Genomic DNA, 25,306 nt, shown 5'->3' on the forward strand with positions numbered 1-25,306 from the left:
TCTAATCGGTTAGATCTAACAATCTAACAGATATCTGGAAGATAAAATGAACAGAAAAGAATTCTAATCAAGAGCCTCATACAAGAGCGGACTTAACAAGAACTAAAACTGATCTAAAATGGCCTTGAATAGCTATATTTTCTTGGAAATGCCTTAACTCAATGAGGTCAGCTGTTCTGATGGCAACTTGGAGGTGCCATGGCCAAAGCGCCCCGGCAGACTTCACCCACCTCCCCCCAAGAAGTCCCATGGAGCAGGGACCCCAAGTCCCTTGGAGCAGAACATGACCATCTCCATACGTGTCCGAACAGAATAACAGTAGAATAACAATTCCACAGGAGAAGCAGGATAGCAGACTTCTCCCTAGCAATGGATACTGAGGGTAGCGTCGAACAATTGCTCAAACATTGCTGGCTTCCTTGGGAGGACAAGGGGGAGCTTGACTCTGCAGCCTTAAGGTTACAACTGCAAGATGCTGGGCTTAATAGTCTTTCTCCCAGGGTTTCTTCCTTCTCTCACAACTGACTACCCCAAACTTGAGGTTATAGCCTGGTTCTCTCTTGAACTGTCTCTCCTGAAATTATTTTTAGCTGTGCAGGGAACAGTTCAACAGGTTTGTTCAAGATAGTACTTTCACCTGGGATGCGGAAGAAAGAGATTTTCATCAGCTCAGGCTGGGGCCTGAAATAAACCTAGACATCCTTACTTTGAATGAAAGAAATTGCAGCCTCCAACACTAGAGGATGTGCATCTTATTACAACAGACAGATGTGAAACTCCTTGCTTGTCTCGGAGTTTAGGCATAAGATGCAAAAATGATGTAAAATATTTTATGCTTCTATTTTTCATATTTGCAAACACTTAAAATCAGCATTATGACTAGAAACTGTATTTATAGAGTAGATAAATTAGCTTCTTCACTTAAGTGCTTTATTGAAAATTGAGTCTGATTTTTCAAAGTAGTGCAAATCATTAAATAACACTTTGTTTTTAAAATCAAATGTATACATAGGACCCTAACTTTTGGTAAGTACTTTTAAAAATACTAGCCAAATTTCTTACTAGAGATTTCTCTTGAAACACTATTTATAAGAATACAGGAAAATAAATTTTATACTGAAAAAACCCCTGAAACAATATTCTTATCAAAACAGGGAAAGGAAACAAGATTGCCTCCTAAAAGCAAAATCTAAAAGTTATTATTTGCTTTGAACATCAAAACTTGTCAGTTAAAGGTCTTGCACTCAAAGGATTACATTTCCTCCTATTTCCAGAGCCATTCAATTCCAATTCTACCTCTAAGAAATTACATCTAAATTCTGTCATTCTGGCTGTCTACAGTGTGAAAAATATAACTGCCTAACTGCTACAGGTCTAGCAAAACATCAGGTGATGTGTGATATAAATGGTTGCTGAACTTTGCTCCAGGGCTTTATGTCCAATGTGTGGCAAATACAAAAAAGCTGTTGTTGCAGCAAGGAAAGCCTTTCCAAGAAGTCTGTGATTCACATCACAGTCTGAATGAAAAGAATATGGCTGACGCCTACAGAAACGTGGAACAAGAAAAAAAATAATAAAAGGTTGTTTAAGTGTTTTTATATTACTGTTTAAATGAGATTGAAGAGTCCATTACTGTCCTTAAAAGGGAATGCTAGAATGAAGACAATTTCAGTTAGCCAGCTTCCTAGTCGGGGAGCATGCCTTTGCATTCCTGTTTTCTATTTGAGAATTGCTTGATGGTTTTGTTAGGTTTTTTTCCTTCTTGGCTTCAAACTTGACACACTAAACAAAGACTGAAACCCAGGGGACATTTCTCACCAATTAAACATGTTTTTATCACAATGCTTAAACCATGTTAACAATGCTACTTTGGATTATTTGCAGAATACATGGCACTGTTTAGTAAAAGAATTGAATAAGACGGTGTGGTGATCTAAGCTAGAAAGTTAAACAATCTCTAGAATCACAGTTCATAAACTGACAGGGTCAGCTCAGGTCTTCATCACTAAGGGTAGATCAGTGCAACTGGTAAGGGACAAAGGTCTTTTGAAGCAAGCTGAGAAGTTCTATTTTGCATATTTATTAAAGTAATGATTAGGGTTATGACCAGCTTTTTTTTATGGTGTGTGGAACCTTTTCCAAAGTGATTTTTGCAGGATACTCTGTGATGTTTGTCCTCGATGCCTCATACAAAGGTGTACATACATTTTGGTGGCCTTCGAAAAATACTGAGCACCCACATGGAAAAAGGAAGAAAGAGAGAAGCAGTAAGACAAATATTAGCTAAAACACCCCATTTCGCTTCTCAAAGAATTCTGGCACATCCTTCCTATATGAATGATATGCAATAGGATTTTGAAAATGTAAAAGAAAAAATATCTAAGGGGTCAGTAGGCCCTTACATTCTGTACTTATAAAAATCCATTCAGATCAGCCATGCTATAAACTCTGCATTGTCTTCATGAAAGCCTGAGCACAGTCTTATTGTTAAGTTCTCCAACATCCTGTTTGCCAAGCATGCAAGCTCCTCAGAATTCCCACCACTGGTATACTCCACAGTATAACCACAGAATATTTCACATTCTGATATAGCCACTTCAAAACATAGGCACAAACACTTGATGATAACTATGCCTCTACTTCCAGAAAAGCAAACAGCTATTAATAGAGATTCTTCAGCCATCCTACGAATGCAAGACATCTTCATTATCATCTCAATAACCAGAAATATAGTCAAAGATTTGACCAAACAACACAAAAACAACAGTGGTGTATGCACCTGCATGTAATAATCAGGAGAATTACAAATTCAACTAGCAAACCTTTACTGATAAAAAATATATGCGTAATGCTATTCTGTCTTTTGCACAATTATGCTCTCATTTTTAATCATATAATCTGATGTTTTTACTATTTTTCCTTCAGCAGACTGAAGATCAGCCTTTATCTGTGTGGTTCAGTACAGATGGCTATTCTGGGGGTTGGATTTTGAGGACTTTGGTTTCTGGTTTCAATTCTAATAAAAATTAAAAATAAGGACAAAGAGCCTCCCAGCCATCCAGTATGATACGTCTATTAACATGCTAAGTACCTTTAAACTAAATTTGGAATTTACCTATCACTTTGGGTTTTGTTGACCAAATACAGATTTAGACTCTTTAAATGTCTCAGTCATAGTCTTAAGGCATCAAATTTTAAACACACCTGTCAAACTAAATATCACAGAAGCCTTCAGAGATGCACAAGTCATTTAATCATATTTGTGCTAAAATGTTACAAATTCCACACATAAATTTCTTTTCAGCACAAGAAAGATGGAAACAAAACATAGCACCTTCCTAGTCTTTAAAGGGAAGTGTGTCACTGAATACTGACTATAACAATAACTCAAAAATAGAGGGATGTCATGTTCTGTTTATAAAGGGTAAATATATCACAGTAGATTCACTCTTGGAAGCCTTGAAAAACTTCTTATGATACTGTAAGATAAGAACAAATCCAAATGACTGTGCTCCTTGTCTGTTACTGCAGTTGATCTCTTAAACTCTCTCAATCACACAGATTTTTTTGCCCTTGCTTTCTCAAACAGTTTTTTTGCCAGACTCTTCTACTGTTTGGCCCTCCACAGTCCAGGGCTACGAGCTCTTCCAATTTCATCACTCATCTTTAATAGAGTTTTTTAGTTTTTGTAGGCTTCACCTCCAGCAATCATGTTGTTACAAAGAAACATCATTTTCCATAAAAATGGTAAAACACAGAAAAGAACATATTTCAAAGTACTGTCTATTTGAATATCATTCTCAAAGATAGCAAAAACTCTAATCAATCCTTCATGTGCTCTTAACATGAGAGTTTTGCTCCGAATGTTGCAGAAAAGAACTGGAATCTCTATTTCCCTGCCTTTCATGGCCCTTTAGAAATGGAGCTGTCCCCACTACTCCATCTTCTCATTTTCATCCACCTCCTTAGAAAGCAGCAATGACTGGGCATCACTACTCCATCCCTTCTCATCCTGGAACAAACTTAGAATTAATTAGCCAGCACTATTTCTGCTACATGTACACTGACTGCCTTTAAAATGTCATGGATCTTTCCATAGTTTTGGTGGTCAATTTTTGGGAATAGTTACTTGAGTCAGCTCACATCTATGCCTAGATTAATTTTGCAAGGCTGAAGAATGTTTTCTGTATCTCATACATTTGAAGACCACAGTAAGTGTTGCTTGCAATTGCAAGTGAGTGTTGGCACAACAGTAACTGGTTGGTCTGAACCATCTTACTGATGAAAAGAAAGATGTCTTCTTCATCACTAAGGTTCTCTGGCAGGCAGGGGCTTACTTCCATTGCTCATACTGAATACATAGGGAGGTGAACAGGCATATGTCTCCCTAACAGTTTTCACAATACTTAAATCCTATGAAACGTATTAAATATGTTTTTAGAAACAAATTGTGAAAACTCTGCATCACAAATCTCCTCCTTCATGCAAGGAAAACAGGGTTTGGTTGTTAAGGATGCTATCAAGCTGTATTGCTGTCAAATAACAAAATTTGTATAAAAATAGTATTGCTTGTTAGCTTTATGAACTTGCTTTTGTATTTGAAGTATACAGCATAAGCTTTGAATGCACACTTATAGGACTTTTCAATTAAAAAAAATTCTAGATATTTTCAGGGAATAAAATTTTCTCATTTTTACAATTAAAGATTATACTTTCAAGAGAGAGGAAATGGCAATATTTTTCTTTCAATACAATACTCACATATTCAGACATTTAGCTTTCACAACCTCTCTTAGCCTAATAACACCTAAAATCAATAGCTAATCCTTTAATTCACATGAATGTTTGGTAGCATGGTAAATACTGTGAAAAACATTTCTTAATGAAGCCTGTAAATGGATAATCCTAGTTCCACACTTTTTAAAGCAAATTCTAAAACAATGGGAAAACATCTCCTTCTAAAAGCATGCCTTTGAAACGTCACCCTTGCTTTTAGCTGTGTGCACAGCTGCTCAAAGTGCCTTGTATTGAAATGTGTAAGCTATTTTGTCACTGAAGTAAAACATGGAAGATTATCTGTTTCAAATATACATCTGAAAATATGTTACTATGCTCAAAATAAGCTAATTGCTCCTGAATTTAAGGGCAGTAATAATAACTTTTGCAACTGCACTTCTGATCATGCTTTTGCATTTCTGTGCTAGACAGTTACATTTATCAATGCCTAACACATTTACTTAACTGTTGGTGAGCTAAACAGTGTTTTGCAAAAACACTGGAATTGGAAAGGCCAAAAAAGTTAATAGTGCATGGGTACTGCCTTCTCACATATGCTTGAGAAACATAGGTGATGAAAATATGTGTTTTCTGAGACACTAGATATCATTTTAAAGTCTGATTTCTTCTAACCCCAAGAATCAGATGGGATAATTCAGTATTTTGATTCAATATATTGATTCAATGAATAACTCAGAGGAAGGTTCTTGAATAAAAAGGTCCACAACTTTCCTTTTCTTTTATTATGAACAGATAGGAAACAGGTCACCCAATCCTCTAATTTCATTTTAGTAATGAAAGAGATTCAGAATCACTGCACAGGAACTAGGAATGGATCATAAGCACAAGGTAAGTAAACTCAGACTTTCTACAGCATAATTTATTAATTTCTAGTAGTGGTGATTTATAGAAGATGGAATTCAGATCGTACTACCAGTTGTCTTCTCTGTCCATACGCAACCTTTTTTCCCCTGTAATTTAAGTGATTTCTATCTTGAGATTTGTTTAACATGAAAACCACAGCAAGCAACATCTGCAAGATTCTGTAAAAATAATCTCTGACTCTGATTAGGACAAAAGTAGTACCAAAGGTAAAATTGTGTTCTGAAGGAGCCAGCCATAGTAGAGAAAAGGCAAAAATGTTTGACTAAATACCACCTAATTTTAATGGACCAGTCAATGTACCCAAAAAGGGCTTCAGATTTTAGAAGCTAAATGGCATGCAAGTGGCTTCTCTAATTTGTTGGGATAATAGCAAAGGCACAGGAAATTAATTAGAGCTTTGACATAATAATTGCAAAACTTACTTTTTATAGGTGAATTTAATTAACTTAAACATGGGGAATTTCGTTGTTCTGACACACCACAACTGAACAAGCAGGGAACAACTACTGCATTTTCAGAGCTAGGATGCCTTGCTAGACATTAATATAAAGTACATGGAAAATTCAATAAAATGGCAGATTAAAATTGAATATGAAAGATGAAACCACAAGTAATGCACAATATGAAAGAAAAGCCATGAACAATACAGCTAAGTTAGAGCTCCTTCAATGTTTTGACTTCTCGCTCTCTCTTGTTATCATAACCTTATGTTTTACACTTTCTGGCATGAGAGAAAATAGCTTTTGATCACTAACACTGCTACTTCTAGCCAAAATAAGTTTTAGTCAATGAAACTATGTTTGACTTTCCTGTGCATGAAATTTAACTTACTAAAATTATTCAGTTCTCAAATTATATCCTACCCAGAATGAAAAATAACTAGTTATATCAGAGTTCCATAAGTTTTGTAGCAGTTTTCAAATGCAAAGATAAAACAAATTATAGATTGTTTTCATGTGCTAGTTGGAAGCTTAAAGGCTAATTTACAGATAATGGAGATGGGAAATAAGAACTGATATGACAGAAATCGAATCAGTTTAAAGTCTTAAGGTATAGCACACATATCACCAGTTACCTTTTAACACTTTTTGTAGAGTAACATAGCTTATAGGTAATAAAAATTACATAAGCATCTAAAACTTAAATTCTTACAGTTTGCCAATATTTAAATATATTGAGGGGAAAGAAAGTGAAAAGTATGTGAGGTGAGCTGTGATAAAATCTAGGGGAAAGGTAAAATGAAAAAAATAACACAGAGAAAAGCAGTAGAAGAGACAGACCTGAGTTTCTTCTCCTTGATGATTCCGCTTCTTCTGTGATCACATCGTGTAATGTACAGACATAGACAAAGGAGATGGGCGTGAGAGGATGTATTCAGAAGGTTAAAACTGACACTGAGGGAAAGGGCCAAAAATTGTTTTAGAGAGAAGTCTGCAGAGCTGAGTTAGTAAAGGGGAAAAAAAATAACACAGACACCAGAAGGAAAAAGAAAGCTGAGGAAGAAGTGGTTAAACTACTGTTGTTGAAAAAGAACAGTAAAGACAGGGTTAGTATAGGAGCTGAGGAAATAACAAAAGTTATAATTGACAGCAAAGTCAATCCTTGCAACAAAGCTGAAGAAAAAGCTGGATAGTAAAAGGTATGTTAACTGGCATAAACACTTTTGTTCATGACTGTGTAACTTTAGGAATATTATCTACTTGAACACAAGTATTTTTTTTCTCTCTCAAGTTTTGAACATTCAGTTTAACATCACCAATGGGAAGTCTGTTATTAGATTTTTCAATTATTAAATTGTTGCAATTTATGCTGAACCAAACTTCACATATCCAAAATGGAAAACAGATTTTTTTCAAAAGGATATACAAGCTCAGAAATTTCAGAATCCACATAACACACTCTGGAAAGGACTGCATTATTGTAACACTCTGCCAAAGGCAATATTATCAAGACCAAAATGCAGAATGTGAGAGAAGAAAATATATAACTATTAACTCTCATGGTCAATTTAGCAGCTACTTTTTCAGAACCGATTGTTACTCTCATCTCACAGAAGTCTAAGTTACTGCCAATGCATGCAAGTTAAATGCCAAAGCAACTATCTCATTACTTACTTTATTACTTCACATTCAAAAACACACTGCCATTTCAGACATGGAGAACATCTGAGGGACAGTGTCAGTCTCTGTACTGAAAATCTATTTATAGCAAAAGAATGGGAGGAATTCATCTTGAAAAGTAATAATAATTATGAAGAACTGTGAAGCTACCATCTCTAGCAGAACAAATGCATTCTTTCAAAAATCATCAGAAATAAAAAAAAATATATATCTATAGGCCCTCATCTAATTTCAACTTGCAGTTTATTAACGAGTCACAAAACATTGCTCATAATTCATTAACACTGTATACGTCAGACTAAGAATTCCAGAAAAATTCATACACCACAAAAGTATGCTATAATTTTATCCACATTTTACAGTCAATATCAAGACACCATTGAAAAATGCAAAATCAGAATAAGCAATATAAATCAATAAAACGAAATGAAAGACAACACTAAATTTCATCTGATAACCACTATGTTCTATGGATAAACAATTTTATTCTATATCTGGCAGATCATAATTTTCATCTACTATCAAATGCCAAGACTGTACCAAAACTTTGTTGTAAACACAAACAGCTTGTAATATATATATTTAGACTGCATTTTTAGGCAATTAAATTTGCTTACAGAATGAATACATGTAAGTGCTATATATAAGATACATAATACGAAAGCATAGCAGCTGACACATGTTAAAAAAAAAGTAATGGCATATAAATATCTTTTTATCTGGGCAAGTACAATGAATCCATAGGACAAAATACAAATAAGCAAATACAAAGATCTACTTCTCCCTGGTGTATTACAGCTTGTATTAATATAGTGTAGCTAAAATTGCTGTAACTGTTAAATAAATAAATCATTATTACCACCACAACCCAGCTAAAGTACTTAAAACTTTCTGAAAATATTTTCTATTACATATCTATATCCCTGAAGTGAGCACTCTTACTGTGATAAAAAGTTATTAGAAAGTCTCTATCATGACCCCCTTATACTTCATTTATTATTTTTAATATCCATAAGAATGCATAGCTTTGAGACATATACTGCATTAAGATAAAACCTTCTCAAGAAATTTTCAAAAGATATTTGGAATCATGTTATTTCCAAATTAGGAATATGCCTGGTATGGTAATGCAAGGCATCCTAGTAGTGTCAGTGGGGCTCACAGCGTGGTCACAACTGAATACCAGGGACACTCCCTTTGAAGATTTTAGAACCAAATGACCAGTATTTAGCTGCATATCAGTCACATGTACCAATAGTTTTAAAAATTGCATTTTCAAAATCCTCATGCAAAGTATTTATTATGAAAAAAAATTTACACATCAAATTGGCAATTTTTAATTACAAATATTTTTCAGTTTTAAGTTTTTACTGATCAAATGTATTAGAAGAATAATTCTCATAGAAGTCAGAGAGGAAAATAAAAGATAATAGGTATCTTCTCACTGTGGATACCTGTTCAGCTGATATCTCTTGAGATAAATGGCTTATAATATTTTTGTATTAATTTTCGCAAATATTAATGGATTAGTAGAAGTTGTGGCATGATGATGCATCAACTTCTTTCAATTAATGATGATAAATAGGAAGAACTAATAGACTGATTAATTTAGACACAATAGCACTTGTGTGAATCAATCTCCTCCTGATTAAGAAGCCATGCCATAAATCCCAAACAATAGTTTGAAATTTCTCTGGCTCTGTAGCTTGTAATCCACTAAAATATATCTTTGTTGACAGAAATACATTAAAATCTGAGAACAAAATAATGGAATAAACCTCTATTAAATTTACATCATGTCAATAGGCAGTCTTCATTTGCATAGTTATTGCTTTGTTGTGGAACTAGCATTTATTTGGATCAATTGTTCATCTTGACGTATGAGAGTGGTATGTATAAGGATATTATACACAGATTTAGAAACAAATGAGACTGTCAATGAATAAACTTATAAAGTAAATGAAAACCAGGTATTGTACTGCAAGTGTGAATAAAACAAAATAAGTACCATCTATTTTATCACGCTTTGATATAGAACTTTTCATTGTAAGTAATGTCACTTATTAAAGAGAAGTATTTAGGAACTTAGTGTTCAAAAAAACATGGTTGAAACCTTACACAGCAAACATGCCCATCTGAAATTCTAAAAGCAGCATAGGACAAAGAGATGTAAGTTAACTATTCTTTTTTTCCTCAAGGCTTTTCTTAATTTCAGTTTTCTCTTCTCCTTAAAAACAAAGATCTTTCACTGCATACATGGTCTCAGGAATTTCTGACTTCCAGATTTGGAAAGTCTCATTTCTGGACACTCTTCACAAAATAAGATGTGCAATAGCACAATCAAATACGCATAATCTTAAAACAAGGAGGAACCTTTAAGATAGAAATGTTCCATGGAGTCTGTATGTTCCATAAATATATGTCATTAATCTGGATGTGATTAGACCTGAAGAATGACATAATGCATCTAACTCTCAGGAAGGATGTTCCCTGACACCGTTCAAACTCTGCAGTGCTAAGGGTACTGATAAAAGAGGAAAGGTAGACAGCAGAATAGTTAAGAGCAGAAATATTTGTTAAAAGAAGATTTAGAGTGAAAGGCTATTTGACTACATTGAGGTGTGAATAAAAACACTTTTCCTTAACCTTCTTTAATTATGTTAAGCCACATCTTCCAGTTACCCTTCCTGTAGAAACAGAGCCTGTTCCACACTTCTGAATTTTTTAAAACAAGGTAATTCCCTACTAGTTAAAGGTGAGTCCTTTATCTTAAAGTGTAAATCCATACACACAAAATCACAGCTGTATACTGGACAGATGCTGACATTTTTCCTCAAAAATATAAGCAGAGGACTAGCTAGGATAAAGAAAATACAGGGAAGACAGAAGCAATACATTTAATTTTGCAATTACATAGTATATGTGATATATAATATGCTATACATAATATATGCTAGGTAAAGACAGTAAGAATATGGAAAATGTGGGTTATTCCTACCCAAAGATAAGGATAATAGACAAGAAGGTAGAAAACAACATACAAGAAGAAATCTTAAATATTCTCAGTAGCACGAAGTCTATAAATCCAACAAAACCATGTAGACTGCATTATTTTTTCATAAATCTCAAGAGATAAACTAAATGAGGAATTCAGAGAGAGAGCTTTTATGATTTTGTTTCTCTGAATAAAGTTTACATTCTAATTTTATAGGGGGAAAAAAGACAAAATAGTAACATTTCAAAATATTAATGCACTGTAGTTACACATTGGATTTGAACTATCATAAATCCTGAAAAGATAATAAATCTCACTAATAAGTTAGGTGATTTAGGTAGTCAAACACCAATACTACTTCAGAAAAGATACCTAACAGCATAGATAAAAACACACACATGTCTCCCTATTCTAAATCTATTCTCATCCTAGCGATGTCAAGAAGTTTCACCACCTACAGAATCAGATTGTCCAGGAGCTCACATAGTTAAGACTGCAGGAATGGTTTCCAAAACACAAAAAAGCAGTAAAAGAATATATACAAAAAGGTGTGTGGTTTGTTAGACACGTACAGGCCACCTCACTATTTCTGTCCCATTGTAAATTACAATTATACCCTGAATTAATGCAATTTGGCTAGGACACTGAAGTGCAATATTTGATTACATCTGTGCCCTACTCACACTGGGACTGCAGTTCCCATCCACAGAGTTGCCATTTCTCTTTTGAATCCAATTCCTTGTTACATTGGTACAGACTACGCATATTGTCTTTCAAAGTGGTATGGGAAAAAAATGAAATCAAATTTTAAAATAAGCAAATACATGAGAGGACTATCTGTTTTAAATACACCATTTATTAATTGCAAGAGTCATCCCTGGCAAGTGTGCAAACGCTCTTTTATTTTCAAGAAAACAATTAGTTATGCCAAATATTCAATCTATATTACTTCTCGCTTCTCACAGGTTAAAAGATCCTCATAGATTCAACATGTAGCTCTTTTTGTAAATTTTACCCACTTCACTGCTTTCCAGATTCCACAGCATCCTCATAAGGTCTTTTTCTGTACCTTCTTCCCCAAGCCTTCCACAGCACACTGAAACTTGCACCAGGGCCATGGACCTTTTCTTCTTCCTTTTCCCCATCCATTTCTTTTGAAAACTGTTCTACTGCCTAGTCACTTTTCCTCTTCAGCAATCATAAACTAGTCCATGATTCCAGTCTGTTCCTCTCCTTTTCACAAGCTGGTAATTTTATACCAGCCTTCTTCTTTAACCATGATTTTTGATTTATCCATGAGCATCATTATGCTCATGATGTCATTTATAGGAAGTACTAGTGTGCTCTCCTCTCTCTCTCTGTGTCCTATCATCACTTTGTCTTTTCCAGCCTCATTCATTTCCCATTTCTAACCATATCTGCCTTTTCATAATTGTCAATCTATCATACTTTCAATTCTGACTACAAACTTCTTTTAAAATAACCACCACTTTGTTTTGAATTATTTTTGACCACTGTTTTCCTACTTCAACTGATTCCATGCAATAAATAAACTACAAAATTATAGTCACATTAACCTTATTTCTGAAAGGCTTTGGCTATGTATAGTTCAAGAAATACTTCCACCCAGGAGAGAGACATAAATGTTCCATGGATAAAACAAGCCATAATTCCCTTCAAATTGAAAGTATATATATATATACACATATATAAAGATTTACCATTTGTAAGCACGCATTACCTTTGTATTTTCTGATGTGTTTAACCTACCATTGTTATGATTCTTCAAAAACTTTAGTACTATATTGAAGAAATATGGCTTTCCCCCAAATAATTACAAGGACATTCCATTTTTTACCTTATTCCATTCCAAGCTATACAAATCCATTTCAACTATTCTGTCTCCTTTTGGTCAATCATATTAAAATATGACAGCACTTTCCCATGGTTCTGTTCTTTAGCTGTTGCTTAGAAATTGAAAGTGTCTATGGCAAAGGCTGGATATTTGATGACACTGCAATCTTCTCAACAGGCAATAATAATGAAATCATTACAGGATGGTTACCAGATAACCATCAAATCTACTGTCTCCAAGTAGGAAAAACAGGGGAAAAACAATAGTGGCTCCTTTGCTATCTCATGAAGGTTGTTTCTGTATCATCTCTGGATGGAGACATAGTTTACTAGGCTGCATTCAGCTTCCAAAACTTTGGATAGTAAGACTGATTGAACACTTCAAAAACAATTGACAAAGGAACAGAAATGAGTATCACTGCCTTGGTACCCTAAACTATGTGCTTTCCCCATTTAAATAACCCTGATGGGTTCAAGAGAGACTAGTGATGATACTAGATAAAAATAATTGCTTTTTAAGAAAAACGGTATCTTGCCTAACCTTGTATCTATCAGTACAGGACACATTCCCTACCCATAACCTACTTCTTTTCCAACTTCTTCTCTTAAGGCCTTACATATAAAAATGCAAAACCATGTGAAAATGTTTGCATGCTGTGCTTTGCTTTTTTTTTTTCTTCACTACCAAGGAAATGTCATTAGAGGACTAAAGCTTTATTCACTTTCTTTCATATGCCATCTATTACAGCTCAGAGGCTGGGGTGCTGAAAGTAGAAATGCTTAATAGTATTAAATAGGAACAAATAACTATTCCACATGATCTTTGATTTGGTGGTCCTGAGAATGCAGCATTCTCTGACAGAGTGCTGACATCGGCTAAAGGAAGGGCACACACAGTCAAGACATGGTTTGAATTTTGATGCTATGCTTACCTAGGATTCTGCAATTTTACCCTTCTAATCCTTCAAAATCTTTGCATAAATACAATTGACTCTTTGTAATATACAGAACAATTATTTTGCAAATTGCCTCAGAAGTTAGAGATTACAGGCACTGTTAAGAAAACATGTTGATATCTGATATTCAGGATCAGGAATTTTATCAGCATCTTCTATTGAGAAGCCTGAAACATAAGATCCATTTTACTACTTTAATGACCTTAAATTGTCCTCCAACAAATTTGCTAATCTCATTTCTAGTAATGCATATTTCTTGAATATTAATTCTTCACATGTTACAGTATTAGTTACTTTTTCTGTTACTTGGAATTATTTTTATTATCCACTTATGTTTTTATCTACAATTTGCACCCAGTTTCAGTTCTTCACTCATGATATTTATGTAATCAATACCTATATTTTCTCACAGATTTTCTTAGCTATCATACTGCCATGGCTATTTCCATGTGACTGGTTAGGTCAAATTCTTAACAGACAAACTGAACTTTAAAACAGGACAAGTTTCCGTAACAGGCTATAGCAGAAAAATCTTTGTATGAAAAGGCAATCAAAACAGGGCAACAGCAATATGAGGTGCCCATATTCCTCCTTGCTTCTCTCTGCAGACTGCCAACTGCAGCCAAGGACTAAGTGGTGTTAGTATCACCTTGCTGTTTTCTGTGCAAACAGAGCATTTAAAGCATTCTCAGATGAAACAAAAAGCACAGTCCTGTTCAGAGGGTAAATCCCGTACTGGAAAGCTTCAAGGAATTTGAAACTTCCTTAGGTAGATTCCATCAGGCTACATCACTGGTAGTCATGGTCACAGATACAATATATCTCAACGTCCCGGGGTGAGTATAGTGTTATAGCACCTCCTTCCATTTGTCCTGACTGCTATGCCTTGAGAATGAACTAAGTGTTTGTAATGATACGGTGATGTCTATAGGGGACAGTAGTGTGCCATGCATAGCAGATAATGCAAATCCTGGAAGCTGCACTGATTGTTACGCTGGTACTCCTCCGCTTCTACCACTTTAGTACACAGGGCTTTTTGACAGAGAGAATCAGTTTGGAAAAGCATCTGAGGAATACAGGTATGCACTCTTTGGTGCCCATTGTAGAGTGTTCAGAACCATCTCTGATGTTTCTGCCTCACGTATCACTGTCCTATGTGAACATACCATGGAAGACATTACTGTTAACATAAATCAGAGCAGAATTTATGCTCTTATCAGGCATCTGCCCTCAGAGAAAGACCTAGGACTGTAGAGTGCAGAACACAATTTTTACTCAACTTTGTATCTATTCTAGACTCTGGCAATTGTGACTGTGGCTTTCTAAACCAATTTTGTGTATTCCCTGCAGCACTAGAGATCAATGGTAGTGTTCCACAGGGAAAAACAGAATCAGATAAATATTGTTTCAATACACAAAACACTTCTAAAGTGAAAACTTTTTAATGTTCATATTTGTTTCTGATTTCTATTCTTCTACCTGTCTTTTTAATCTTACAATTACAATATTTCACTCATGTTCCAAAATCTACAATGCCCCAAGAGCAGCCATCTAACAAAATATGGCTCCTGTTTTTAAAAAAAAAATGAGGACGCTGGCTCTGACCAAATATTGCTAATAACTATGAAAGTGCCACCTGCCTAGACCACAGTCCAGATCCCATCTCAGCTAGGAGATGGAGATAATGTTCTTACCTAGCTACTATGTAAAGGAAAAGTCTGGGCAGAGGCATTATTCTGCAGAACTCACCCTGGAAAGGCAACAGTGAAGATCTGTAGAGATTGTATTTTGTATCTGTCATGCAATAGTTAAAGCATTCAGCTGGAAAATAAGATACATTACATTCTGATCTTAACTCTTATGAGCGGTACTTGTTTTATCCTGTAACTTCCTCTGATGCATTAAGAAGTCAGGGAACAGGAAATACAACTGCAGGTTTGGCCTTTTGCCTAATTCCTAGGTTACAGAGTCAATCCAGATTTTGCTGCTCTTCTTCAGTTCTGACTCTTGCACTTTCAGCTGTACAATACTTGAGCTTCAACAAAATACTTGGAAATGCTCAACATGTAGGTGAGCCTAAAACTGAGATTACAGCATTAATTTAGGAGATGGCACAATTGGCCAGTCTTGTAAACTTTAAAATGTGTGATTGGTAAAAGTGGTGTTAGTAGAGTAAGTCAGACAACTAACATGCCCAATAGAGAGAGATTTGCAGCACAAAACTGAACCTAAGTATTCTTGGAACTGAAAAATTCCCATTCACTTGAGTAGACATGGATCAACCTTTAAATACAAGATGAAACCTCCAATCTAAATCTTTCTTTTTTTTTTTTTTCTTTTCTCTTTTCTCTTTTCTCTTTTTCCTTGCCTTCCCTTCCCTTCCCTAATCCTCAAAGTATGCTTATCACCATAATATCACACTGCCTTTTGCAAGTGCATAAATTAATGTGATTAGGACCTTTTATTGTCTGATTCAGCAGAGAGAACAATACTATTATTATCATCATTATCATAATGATTATCACTAGGTTTACTTTTATTGCTATGCATTTGTAGGAACAAAGATAGAGTCAAAGAATTGCACTATATGTTTGTGGTATAAGAAAGTTTGCGATAGTTTTTAGTTTCAGAAGAAATCCATTCATGTACAGGACAGAGGAAGGAAGAGTCCTCTTAGATTTGAGAACTCCAGCCATATGGAGATATAAAATGCAGCTTGTATAAAAAATTACATCGGAACATTATTTCTGCCATGTGTGAGGGTGCAAGAAGGTTTCAGATTCAAGTCTTTAGAAAATGACTTTCCCACCATACATGCAGTAGATACCTTGGTTTGGTCAAGTAAATAAGAATCAGCATAACTCATATTTGGATTCCTGAGGCTTGCACACATAGATAAATCATGACAAAATTCAAAACTAAAAAGCAAGCTAAGTCTAATATTGTGCCAGAACACTTTTTTTCTAATGCATGTGCATTCTAACACAATTGTACAAAAGCAGATCTAGTTTGGCTATTCTAAAACAGAACTATGTAATCTAAATGGTCACTACATACTAAAAATTTCACACCAAAGTGAAAAAAAATAAGGTACATCAAGCACACACGCATTACAAAAGCATGAAATGTGTTTTTATAGTCTCATGCTTTCATGTGGTTTTCCAAACCCTGACAAACCTGGCTCAGAATGGTGTTTCTTTTTCGGCAATGGTTTGTCATCAGTTATTGTACCATTCACCTTTTTCTGCTGGTCCTCCCATGTAACTTCTAGCATAAACCAAAAAAAAATCAGAAATATTATGTAACTTACATTATAAGACACCTAATATCATTTGGGACAACTTGATCTAAACAAATGTACTATCATTAACACGGTAAAAATTTAGATTAGTTCTTTAATTTAGAGGTCTGTGGTGGAGAGAATTAGTAAACGTCTTAAACATGGAACAGAACATACTATACGGAAGTTAGCATCTATATAATTTGTCAAATATTCTGCTCTGTTTGATATTTAACAACTGGAATTACAAAACAGGAGGTCATTTACACAATAATTATTTCTTCCATTTTTAAAAGTTAGTACTCTATATTCTATAGCTTCTTACAATATCATATTTCTGTAAATTAAAAAGGAAGTTAAAAATATTTTGGCAATAAAGTCTTTGCAAAGGTATAATTCAAAAAAACAAACAAACAAAAACAAAACTGAACCAGCAATCATATATGTTTACTTTAAATTGACAAAGTGTTTTTAACAAGGAATTGTTAAGCCAAAACTAGGTTGAATTTACTTTCTAAATCTGGGATTTGATTTAAATTCAGTTTTTATTTTAGGCAGATTAAGTTACTCAATAAAAACTCTCTTGCTAATTATGTACTCTGTGTTAACCTTAAAAAAAGAAAAAAAACCCCAAAAGAACGATTATAAAAAGCAACACAGGCTACTTTTTTAGGTTTATACTAAAAGTGATAGTATGAGCATGTAAACACTTTCAGAAAAGGTTCCAATGACCATCCTTCTAGAGCTTTAGTTATTCTTATGGCACGTCAGCATTAAATTCAAATGGCTGCTTAATTTTATCAGCAGTTAAGTACAACTCTTAGATTGAGTATATGCAGATTGGAAGTACTCCAGATCAGGCAAGAAGCTTCATTGACTTCTAGAACATTGCAAGAGTTTGGCTAGTAATGGTTATTATTTCAACTGAGAAATAAAAATAGATATATCCATTAGATTTACTCCAACATTTAACCTTTTATTCAGCATTCTCTAATTCCATTTCCATCTCCATGCTCTACAAAGCTAAGAAAATATGTTGTTAAATGAGAACTTTCTGTTTGGGAAGTAGTAAGAGATGCTGATGAATAGGCAAAATGCTAAATGTCAGTGCTGCCCATATCCTCTCTGGTTAGATAAATGTGCATTATAGTCTCTAAAATCTCTTTCTTTCCTCCAAGGCAAAGGGCCACTATCTATCCCCTTGCTGTTTTAACCAAAGCCAACTTTGGTCAAATTGTGATTTATTTCGAAAGAAGCCACACAGTTTTCTAATTCATCATTCACATCTTATCACTGTCACTTCCCATACAAACAAACTTCAATCTGTCTTCTGTTGTGATAATCAGTTTTGACTTACGTACAAAGAAAGGTGTAAAATTATTGAATATTTGTACAAAAAGACCTCATATAGATTATATAAAATATGAGATTCTTGAGTCAGAATACTTTAGTTATATCTGATGCACCTTTGGGGCTAGAAGGATTTGACAGGTGCACTGATCCAGATTTTTCCCATCAGTATGAAAGGTACAATCTTTAGATGTAGTTGTTTTGTTAGATGCAGTTGTTGCACCTACCCCCTGGGCACTGCCCACAACAGTGAATTATGTAGCAGGGCTCTCCCTGCTGCACGTCAGAATGACACTTGTTTGTATGCCATTACCTCTTGAGAATGATACTCACTTGCACTGCCTGGGAGAGAGGGGTAGTGTGCTCCAGTACATCTAGTGTTAAGTACAACCTCAGCATTTCTTACAGTTTTGTTTAGAATATTCAATATGAAAAATACTAAAAATGCGGAAATAACGTATGATAAGAATAGTTGCATATGTCCCATTTTTCTGAATTTCTAAACATGCCAACTTAGCACCAGGAACATTGCAGTTGAATGGGAATGATGCAGCAAACTGCAGAAGTACAAGATGATGCAGCAAGATACCAGATGCTAATGATGAGGAGTTTTCTTATGCAAATACTACCCCTCCTTTCTTTTCTCCACACTACAGACAGTAATAGCCCTTTTCACAATTACCCTTTGCTTGAAACATTTTTATATACTTTCTCTTTTACTTGAATTTGTCTTTTTTTATTAAATCCACTCAGCTTTTTATTCTTTTCAGCACTTAAAATTTCTGTGAACCAATTTTTACCAGTGCATTTCTAGTTTTAGACTTTTAATTAGGTTATCATAAAGTCTTCACTTTTTCATTAGGACATACTTAATTTAGTCATCTTTTCCTGCAAATGAAAAATCCTCAGAACTTCTTTCTATTTTTAATTTTATAAGATGAATGCTCAGAAAGGAATTATGTTCTTAATAACGTATGGTGACAACTACTGTAAAAATGAGTCAAAAGTGGATTTGGCTAGTGCTTCTTAAACACAAAGCAGCACAATAACAAGCCATTAGAACTGTGGGATAAACGGTCAAAAGCTGAGAAATCATGTTTTGAACCAGGTACTCAAGATCTTTAACTCATGCATTAAGAACACAAGAAGAAGAAGAATTAATTAAAGACATAGAAGAGGCTAAATTCATGCTATACAAGTTTTAATTTACAAAACAAAGCCCCTAAGAAAATAAAAAAAAAAAAGCCATCAGTCTCAAGAGTTCACACAGAGAGAAATATTCTCTTCTGTGTCAAACCTCTACTAGGGGAAAGCAAACGACTTCAAGTCATAATATATTAATTGGCCCAGATGTACAATATTATATCTGGAATTAATCCAGTCCCACCTTGCACCACCAGCATGCTGCTAATGGCACCAAGGCCAGCTCCCAGTGACACAAAGTCAGCAATGAAGGTTTTGTGTCAGACTGCTGCTGCTCCTACATCAGAGAAAACTTCAGGTGCCTCAGTAAAACAGCGCTGATGTTCCCCTACCCTGCTATAACAGGAACTAGACTTGTGCAAGATCTGAAGACAAATAACAACACACAGTCTCTTTCTGACAAATTCAGAGCAAGACCTCCTGTCTCTCCAGGTAACTTTCTACAGCAAATCCGAGGAAACCATTTTTTAGCTTCCTCTTTTGACACAGTAACAGTTGATCTACATTTTTTTCTCCATACACTGGAAGAATATTTTAAAGAACGATTCTATACATTAGAGCTCAAGATATTCATCTGAGACATGATGATCTATGTTTCCTACAAAGAGTGAAATGAATTTGGGTCTTTCATCTTAGAGCATCATCCTAAATGCTGGTAAAGTGTGGACAGCATAAAGGCAGGGACTGCAACTCTCCCTTGTGTGTTTTATAAGCCAGACAAACAGCGCGCATGCACACAGACACCCACACACCCCTCCACATGAAAGTAGTTTGCAAATTTGTGTCAAATCAACAGATGAATGCTGTTAATAACATTCTAAAATAAATAAATTGTTGTTCTTAAATGGCTATGTAAGCACCACTTATATCATGGGTTTAACTAATGCAGCATTCCAATAAAAATTGTGACATATCTTAATTATTTATTGTTTCGATTTCATCTTTCTCACTGAACTACACATTCTGCAAAAAAACCCCTGGGCTTCATTCCCTGAGCCTGCAGTGGGAATACAGTAACAGAACTTTAATGGAAGTCATTAGGTAGGTAATAAAAAATATTGCCACATATCTACATTTAATATTATTATTGCTGCTGTAACAAAAACGATAGTGCACTGTAGGTTATTCATTTACTCCAGAAACGTTTTCTTCAAATTGACCTCAAAGCTACATTAATTATTTGTAGCTGTAAATCACTTAACAAACCTAGTTGAGTAGCATTTTCTTCTCACCATTTCCCCTAGCTGCAAATCCCATCAATTGTGTTCTAAGCTTATTTTTAAATTTTTTTACTAGTGGATTCCTCTATATGGGGAATAAATTGATTTGAATCTTCTATTGCTTATTTTAAAGAAAAAAAATGTAGAAGTACTCAAGCAAGGTCACAGAGAGTACTTGTTGCAAAATCACTTAATAAAGTCACAGCCTACCTTTAGCTAAAAATCAAAGTATCATGTTGACACTTTTATAAATACAATGGAGTTGTAAAACATGAAGAAACACCAGAAAAACTTAAATGCACCAGATTAGTCTGAAGAAAAAAATACAGTCAGTTAATGGTACATTAAATATGTGTATACTAATATTTATTAAAATATATTTAAGTATCACAAAGTAAATATGTTATTTTTAAGCCACTATCAAGCCTTTTTTTCCAGGACTGCTTGGGGCGGGGGGAGGATTTGTTTGTTTGTTTCATAACTTCTTATATGTTTTTAACACATGGCAGTTTTGCTCCCTCTTCTGGTTATATGCCTGAAACACGTTAGAAATGAATGTGATACAGCTGGCCCGCTGGCCTATTATCAATAGGTGTATTTTGAATATCTCAGAAGCTCTACTGAGTCACCGATTTGGATAAGCACTGCAGGTTTATGTTGACAGGACTGATTTAAGGTGGGAGAAAGGGTGCAGAGAGCCTATGAGGGAGATGAAGACACCTTGTAAAGATACCACTGATGTTTCTGTAGATTCCTGAGGCACAAGTCGCAGGAGACTGGGGATCCAGTATCCTCGATAAGCACTACTTACACACTTGTTCTGCTCATGTTCCTTTCCCCCAGCATCCACGCCTGGTCTGCTGAGGACCAGACACTGGGCTAGATGAATTTTTAGTAAGACCCGGTATGACTATCCTCATATTGCTATGAAAGGTAAACACGAAGAAAGTAAAAATATCTCCAGAGTCTAATGATTAATGAATTTAAATAACGCACATTACAAGTAATGGCCAACATAAATGTGGAGCAAAATGCAAGCTTCTGCTCTGCACCTCTCTCCCATAGTCTCTGCTCAGTTTGCATTCCCATTCCCTGGGTGTCAGCAAGTGCTCTGTGCATGCAAGGAAATGTGAACAGCCTACAAATCCACCCTGAAGAATGCAGGATGTAAGGTTTAGCTTGGTATAGGGTTTTTTTTCCAGGTTATTCTTATTCTTTACTGAAAAAGGTGCAATCTTTTAGCAATTCATAAAATAGTCACCTATATCATAACGAATTTCAGTAGAATGTAGGTTCTTCAGTGTGGAGAATTAGCATCTTATGGGTACTTTACTTCTACTGTTTTGTGTGGTTGTGTTGAGGTTTTTTTATTTCACCATTTTCCCAGTGTGCAGATTACAGTTATGTGCCTGTCTACAACTACCACAGTCTCAACTTGCTTAAACCTTAGTTTGCTTGAACTAGAATTTAATTAAAATGTAGTATTACTCTAGGTACTCATAACACATATGAATATGTTAAATATTCTCACAGCACACATAAAACACATATTCAATATAATTTTTCATGAAAAACTCAGAAGCTGTCATGGTTTCTTAGCGAAATCTAGAGTTAGTGGGTCGGGGGAATAGAGAGCACACAAGAGACTCACAGCAGTCATGTTTAGTAGTTCAGGCAAAGTGTAGTCTCCATTTCCAGGAATCCCAAACAGTCTTAGATGGAAGGAGATGCTCAGGTCAGCCAGCAGGATGAGAGTTCCCTCTGGCATGACAGCCACATGCTTGTTTTTCAAAAAAGCATATGTACACACCATTTCTGCAAGTCAGTTAAGCAGGTCCATCTGTCATCTCTTCTTTCACTGGGGTCCCTTTATTCTGCCTAGTTTGCACTTCAGTCACCTAAATTCTTTAGATTGTGTCTAAACTGTGCAGCAAGTCTGGAATACAGCATACCTTCAATTCTAGTCCTCCAGGCATCCAGACCGCTGACAGAGTGGTGGGGCTCCCACGCATGCAGAAACCAGAGTGCATGGAAAGGGGAGGACTCAGTGACTTGGGTCTTGTCTTGGTATAGACTAAAGATACAAATAGGCTCCAGACACTTCTCAGCCTGGGAGATGGACTGGGAGTGGTGGACTTAGCAGTGTTAGGATTATGGTTGGACTTGATGATCTTAAAGGTCTTTTCCAACCTAAACAATTCTATTCTATGATTCTGTGAGAACTGGAAAGCATTTCTGATTCCCATAATACAGACAAAGCTGTTGTGTAATTATTTAAAATATCCTAATGGGTGAGGGAACTGGTAACCTGAAAGGCTTAAAATTTTGCTTTGGTAACTATATAATCTTTTATGCACTCTAAATTAAGACAGAAAAGGACAGAATTACCTGGAGCCTTTTCTCACAAACTCAAATGATCAAAAGGTATCGTACAAAATACATGAAAGAGAAATGCAAAAGACCTGAGGAAGTATTGAAAGGGATAGCAGGTTTGGTAATAAATATTTGAAATCAAGTATTAGGCATGGACCATTCTTTTGGAGTAAAAGAGCTCTGCAGAAGAAACTTCTAAAACATAAAATGGACACCTTTGAGAAATTAATAAATATATGAAAACAAACTATCTTAAATACAGGTTAGTAGGATTTAGTTTATTGTGCAAAGTATATCTTTCAGGCTCTATAATTAAGTATATAAAATATTGGTTTAGTTGAAGGAGTGGAAAATAAACTGAGAACAGAACCAGCTTTAGCCTGACTTAATCACTGATTATTGGTTTGTCAACCTCGTCAAGTCAGTGGCAAAAGCCTCCAACTTTACCAGCACTGGAATTTGGATCTTAAAAGTATAAGACGCTGAACTATCTGGTAATTAGCATGCATTACACTTACAGCAGCAGACCTCCAGCATTTGAATTCACTCAGGACTATGCTGGCACAGCCACTAGAGTAAGGGAGGTGACCCAATGCATTGCTCTGCCCGGCTGCCAACACAGTGCCTTCTCTGCAAAGGCACCTATTCAGTCTGTCTACACTGCATAATAAGCGGCGTATTAAAAATGGTGTGGTTTTCCCTGCAACACAACGAACTAGCACAAGCAAAACTGAATCCCTGCTCTCCTGATACGTGTATTCCCTCTGCTAAGTTATTCTAGGGAAAAGAAAGCTAGGAATAGCCTGTAATAGTGTAACTGGGGCTATTCCCTAGCTGGACTCCTGGTAGACATGGAAGTGTAAGAGTGAATATCCAAATTTTAATAAAGCCAAGGCACTATCTAGATGATATTTCATTCACTGGCAGAAGATATTGATGAGACAAAGTCCAAATGTAATATGACTTTAGAAGTACATGGAAAAATAATAACAGATTTCTTCAAAATTATCAAAGCAATTTAGAAGCATGAACTCGAATAAAACTTCAAAGTAAGCTGTAGTTGTTCATTGCAACTTTTCCATTCTATTTTTAGATAATAAGTCTAAATCTCCATGTTAACATTTCAGTGCTTTGAATTAAGCTTATTTCTACAGCATATGAAATAGAAGAGAATATTGAACATAATAAGAACTAGACAATAGAGATGATTGCTAATAACATAAGCCTTTCTCTATCTGTATATGCTAATTAAAATGGTCCAGCTCTCCTGTGATTAGAAAAAATGTGCCAAACTTGTAAAATATATAGCCATTTGACATAAAGGTATACAGACCTGGTAAAAAGTGGAAGACAATGCAGACAATTTTGTAGATGTCTGCAAACTCTACTTGGTCTCTTAGGGCAAGGCAGACTGGGAATTCCTAAGTGAGCAAAAGTATGGAAACTATCCCACCAGTTCTAAATAGGCAATATGATCACATATCTAGGTGGTGTAAACTACATCTTCAGTAATATAGTTAGTTGTAAAAAACAAAAACCTAGAGCTTTTGATTCCAAGAAAGATTTTAAAACCACAGTTGAAAATAATTATTTTAAGTGCATGAAGTAAAATAACACATTAAAATTGAACATACATGAACTTACTAATTTTGAACTAGTAGAACTAAACAACACACACACATGCAGCAAAAAATAAGTAAAATTTCTCAAACACCCACAATTCACTAGCAATATCATCATCAACTTGCCTTTTCGCCCATTAACAGGTGGGTTTTGATGTTTTTCCTCATAATCTTTATAACATTAAAAACAGACAATGATGATTAACAATTGGGATAGCTACTATGATGAACAACGTAACTATAGCACACACAAATATTTTGCAAACTATGTTAGCACAGTTCCATGCACTATGTTTGAGTTATCACAAAGCACACAGAGTGAACAGTACACAGTACACACACCAGTGAACAATACACACTTAGAGACAGAACCATAACAAAAGCAAGAAAAATGTACACTGTACTACAAACGAAAAATGGGAAGGCAATGATCTTAAAGGACACTTTGGATGTTTAAGTGAAAACTACAATTAAAAGAAAATAATAATACTGCTTTCCACCTCTCAAATCTTGAAATTACTCTAGCATCCAGATTTCCGAACAAGTAATGAGCCCTACCACAGTCATTATTCCTGACCTTGTTTTAAGAAGAAAATAGTGATTCATATTTTCTTTTCTTAAACAACAATGGGAGTAGGGTCGAGGGCATGGGATTCCAAATAAACTGTGATT

General features: G+C 35.1%; 1 protein-coding gene across 40 annotated transcripts in view; it reads right to left on the bottom strand.

Moving 5' to 3' along the window:
- The window catches only part of RIMS2 (regulating synaptic membrane exocytosis 2), a 488,690-nt gene that overhangs the window by 102,811 nt on the left and 360,573 nt on the right, over positions 1-25,306 (bottom strand). For 9 of the 40 annotated variants that reach the window (XM_059815832.1, XM_059815834.1, XM_059815831.1 and 6 more), the window contains one exon: positions 6,942-6,974. The exons of 25 other annotated variants lie outside the window; for them this stretch is intronic. In XM_059815832.1, coding sequence (XP_059671815.1) covers positions 6,942-6,974 — 33 coding nt within the window. Of the gene's footprint in view, positions 1-6,941; positions 6,984-16,763; positions 16,854-24,760; positions 24,806-25,306 lie in introns of all 40 variants that reach the window. 6 more of the 40 variants (XM_059815829.1, XM_059815843.1, XM_059815822.1 and 3 more) reach the window with 5 other exon arrangements.

The sequence above is a fragment of the Gavia stellata genome, chromosome 3 (assembly GCF_030936135.1).
Source record: "Gavia stellata isolate bGavSte3 chromosome 3, bGavSte3.hap2, whole genome shotgun sequence".
NCBI lineage: Eukaryota > Metazoa > Chordata > Aves > Gaviiformes > Gaviidae > Gavia > Gavia stellata.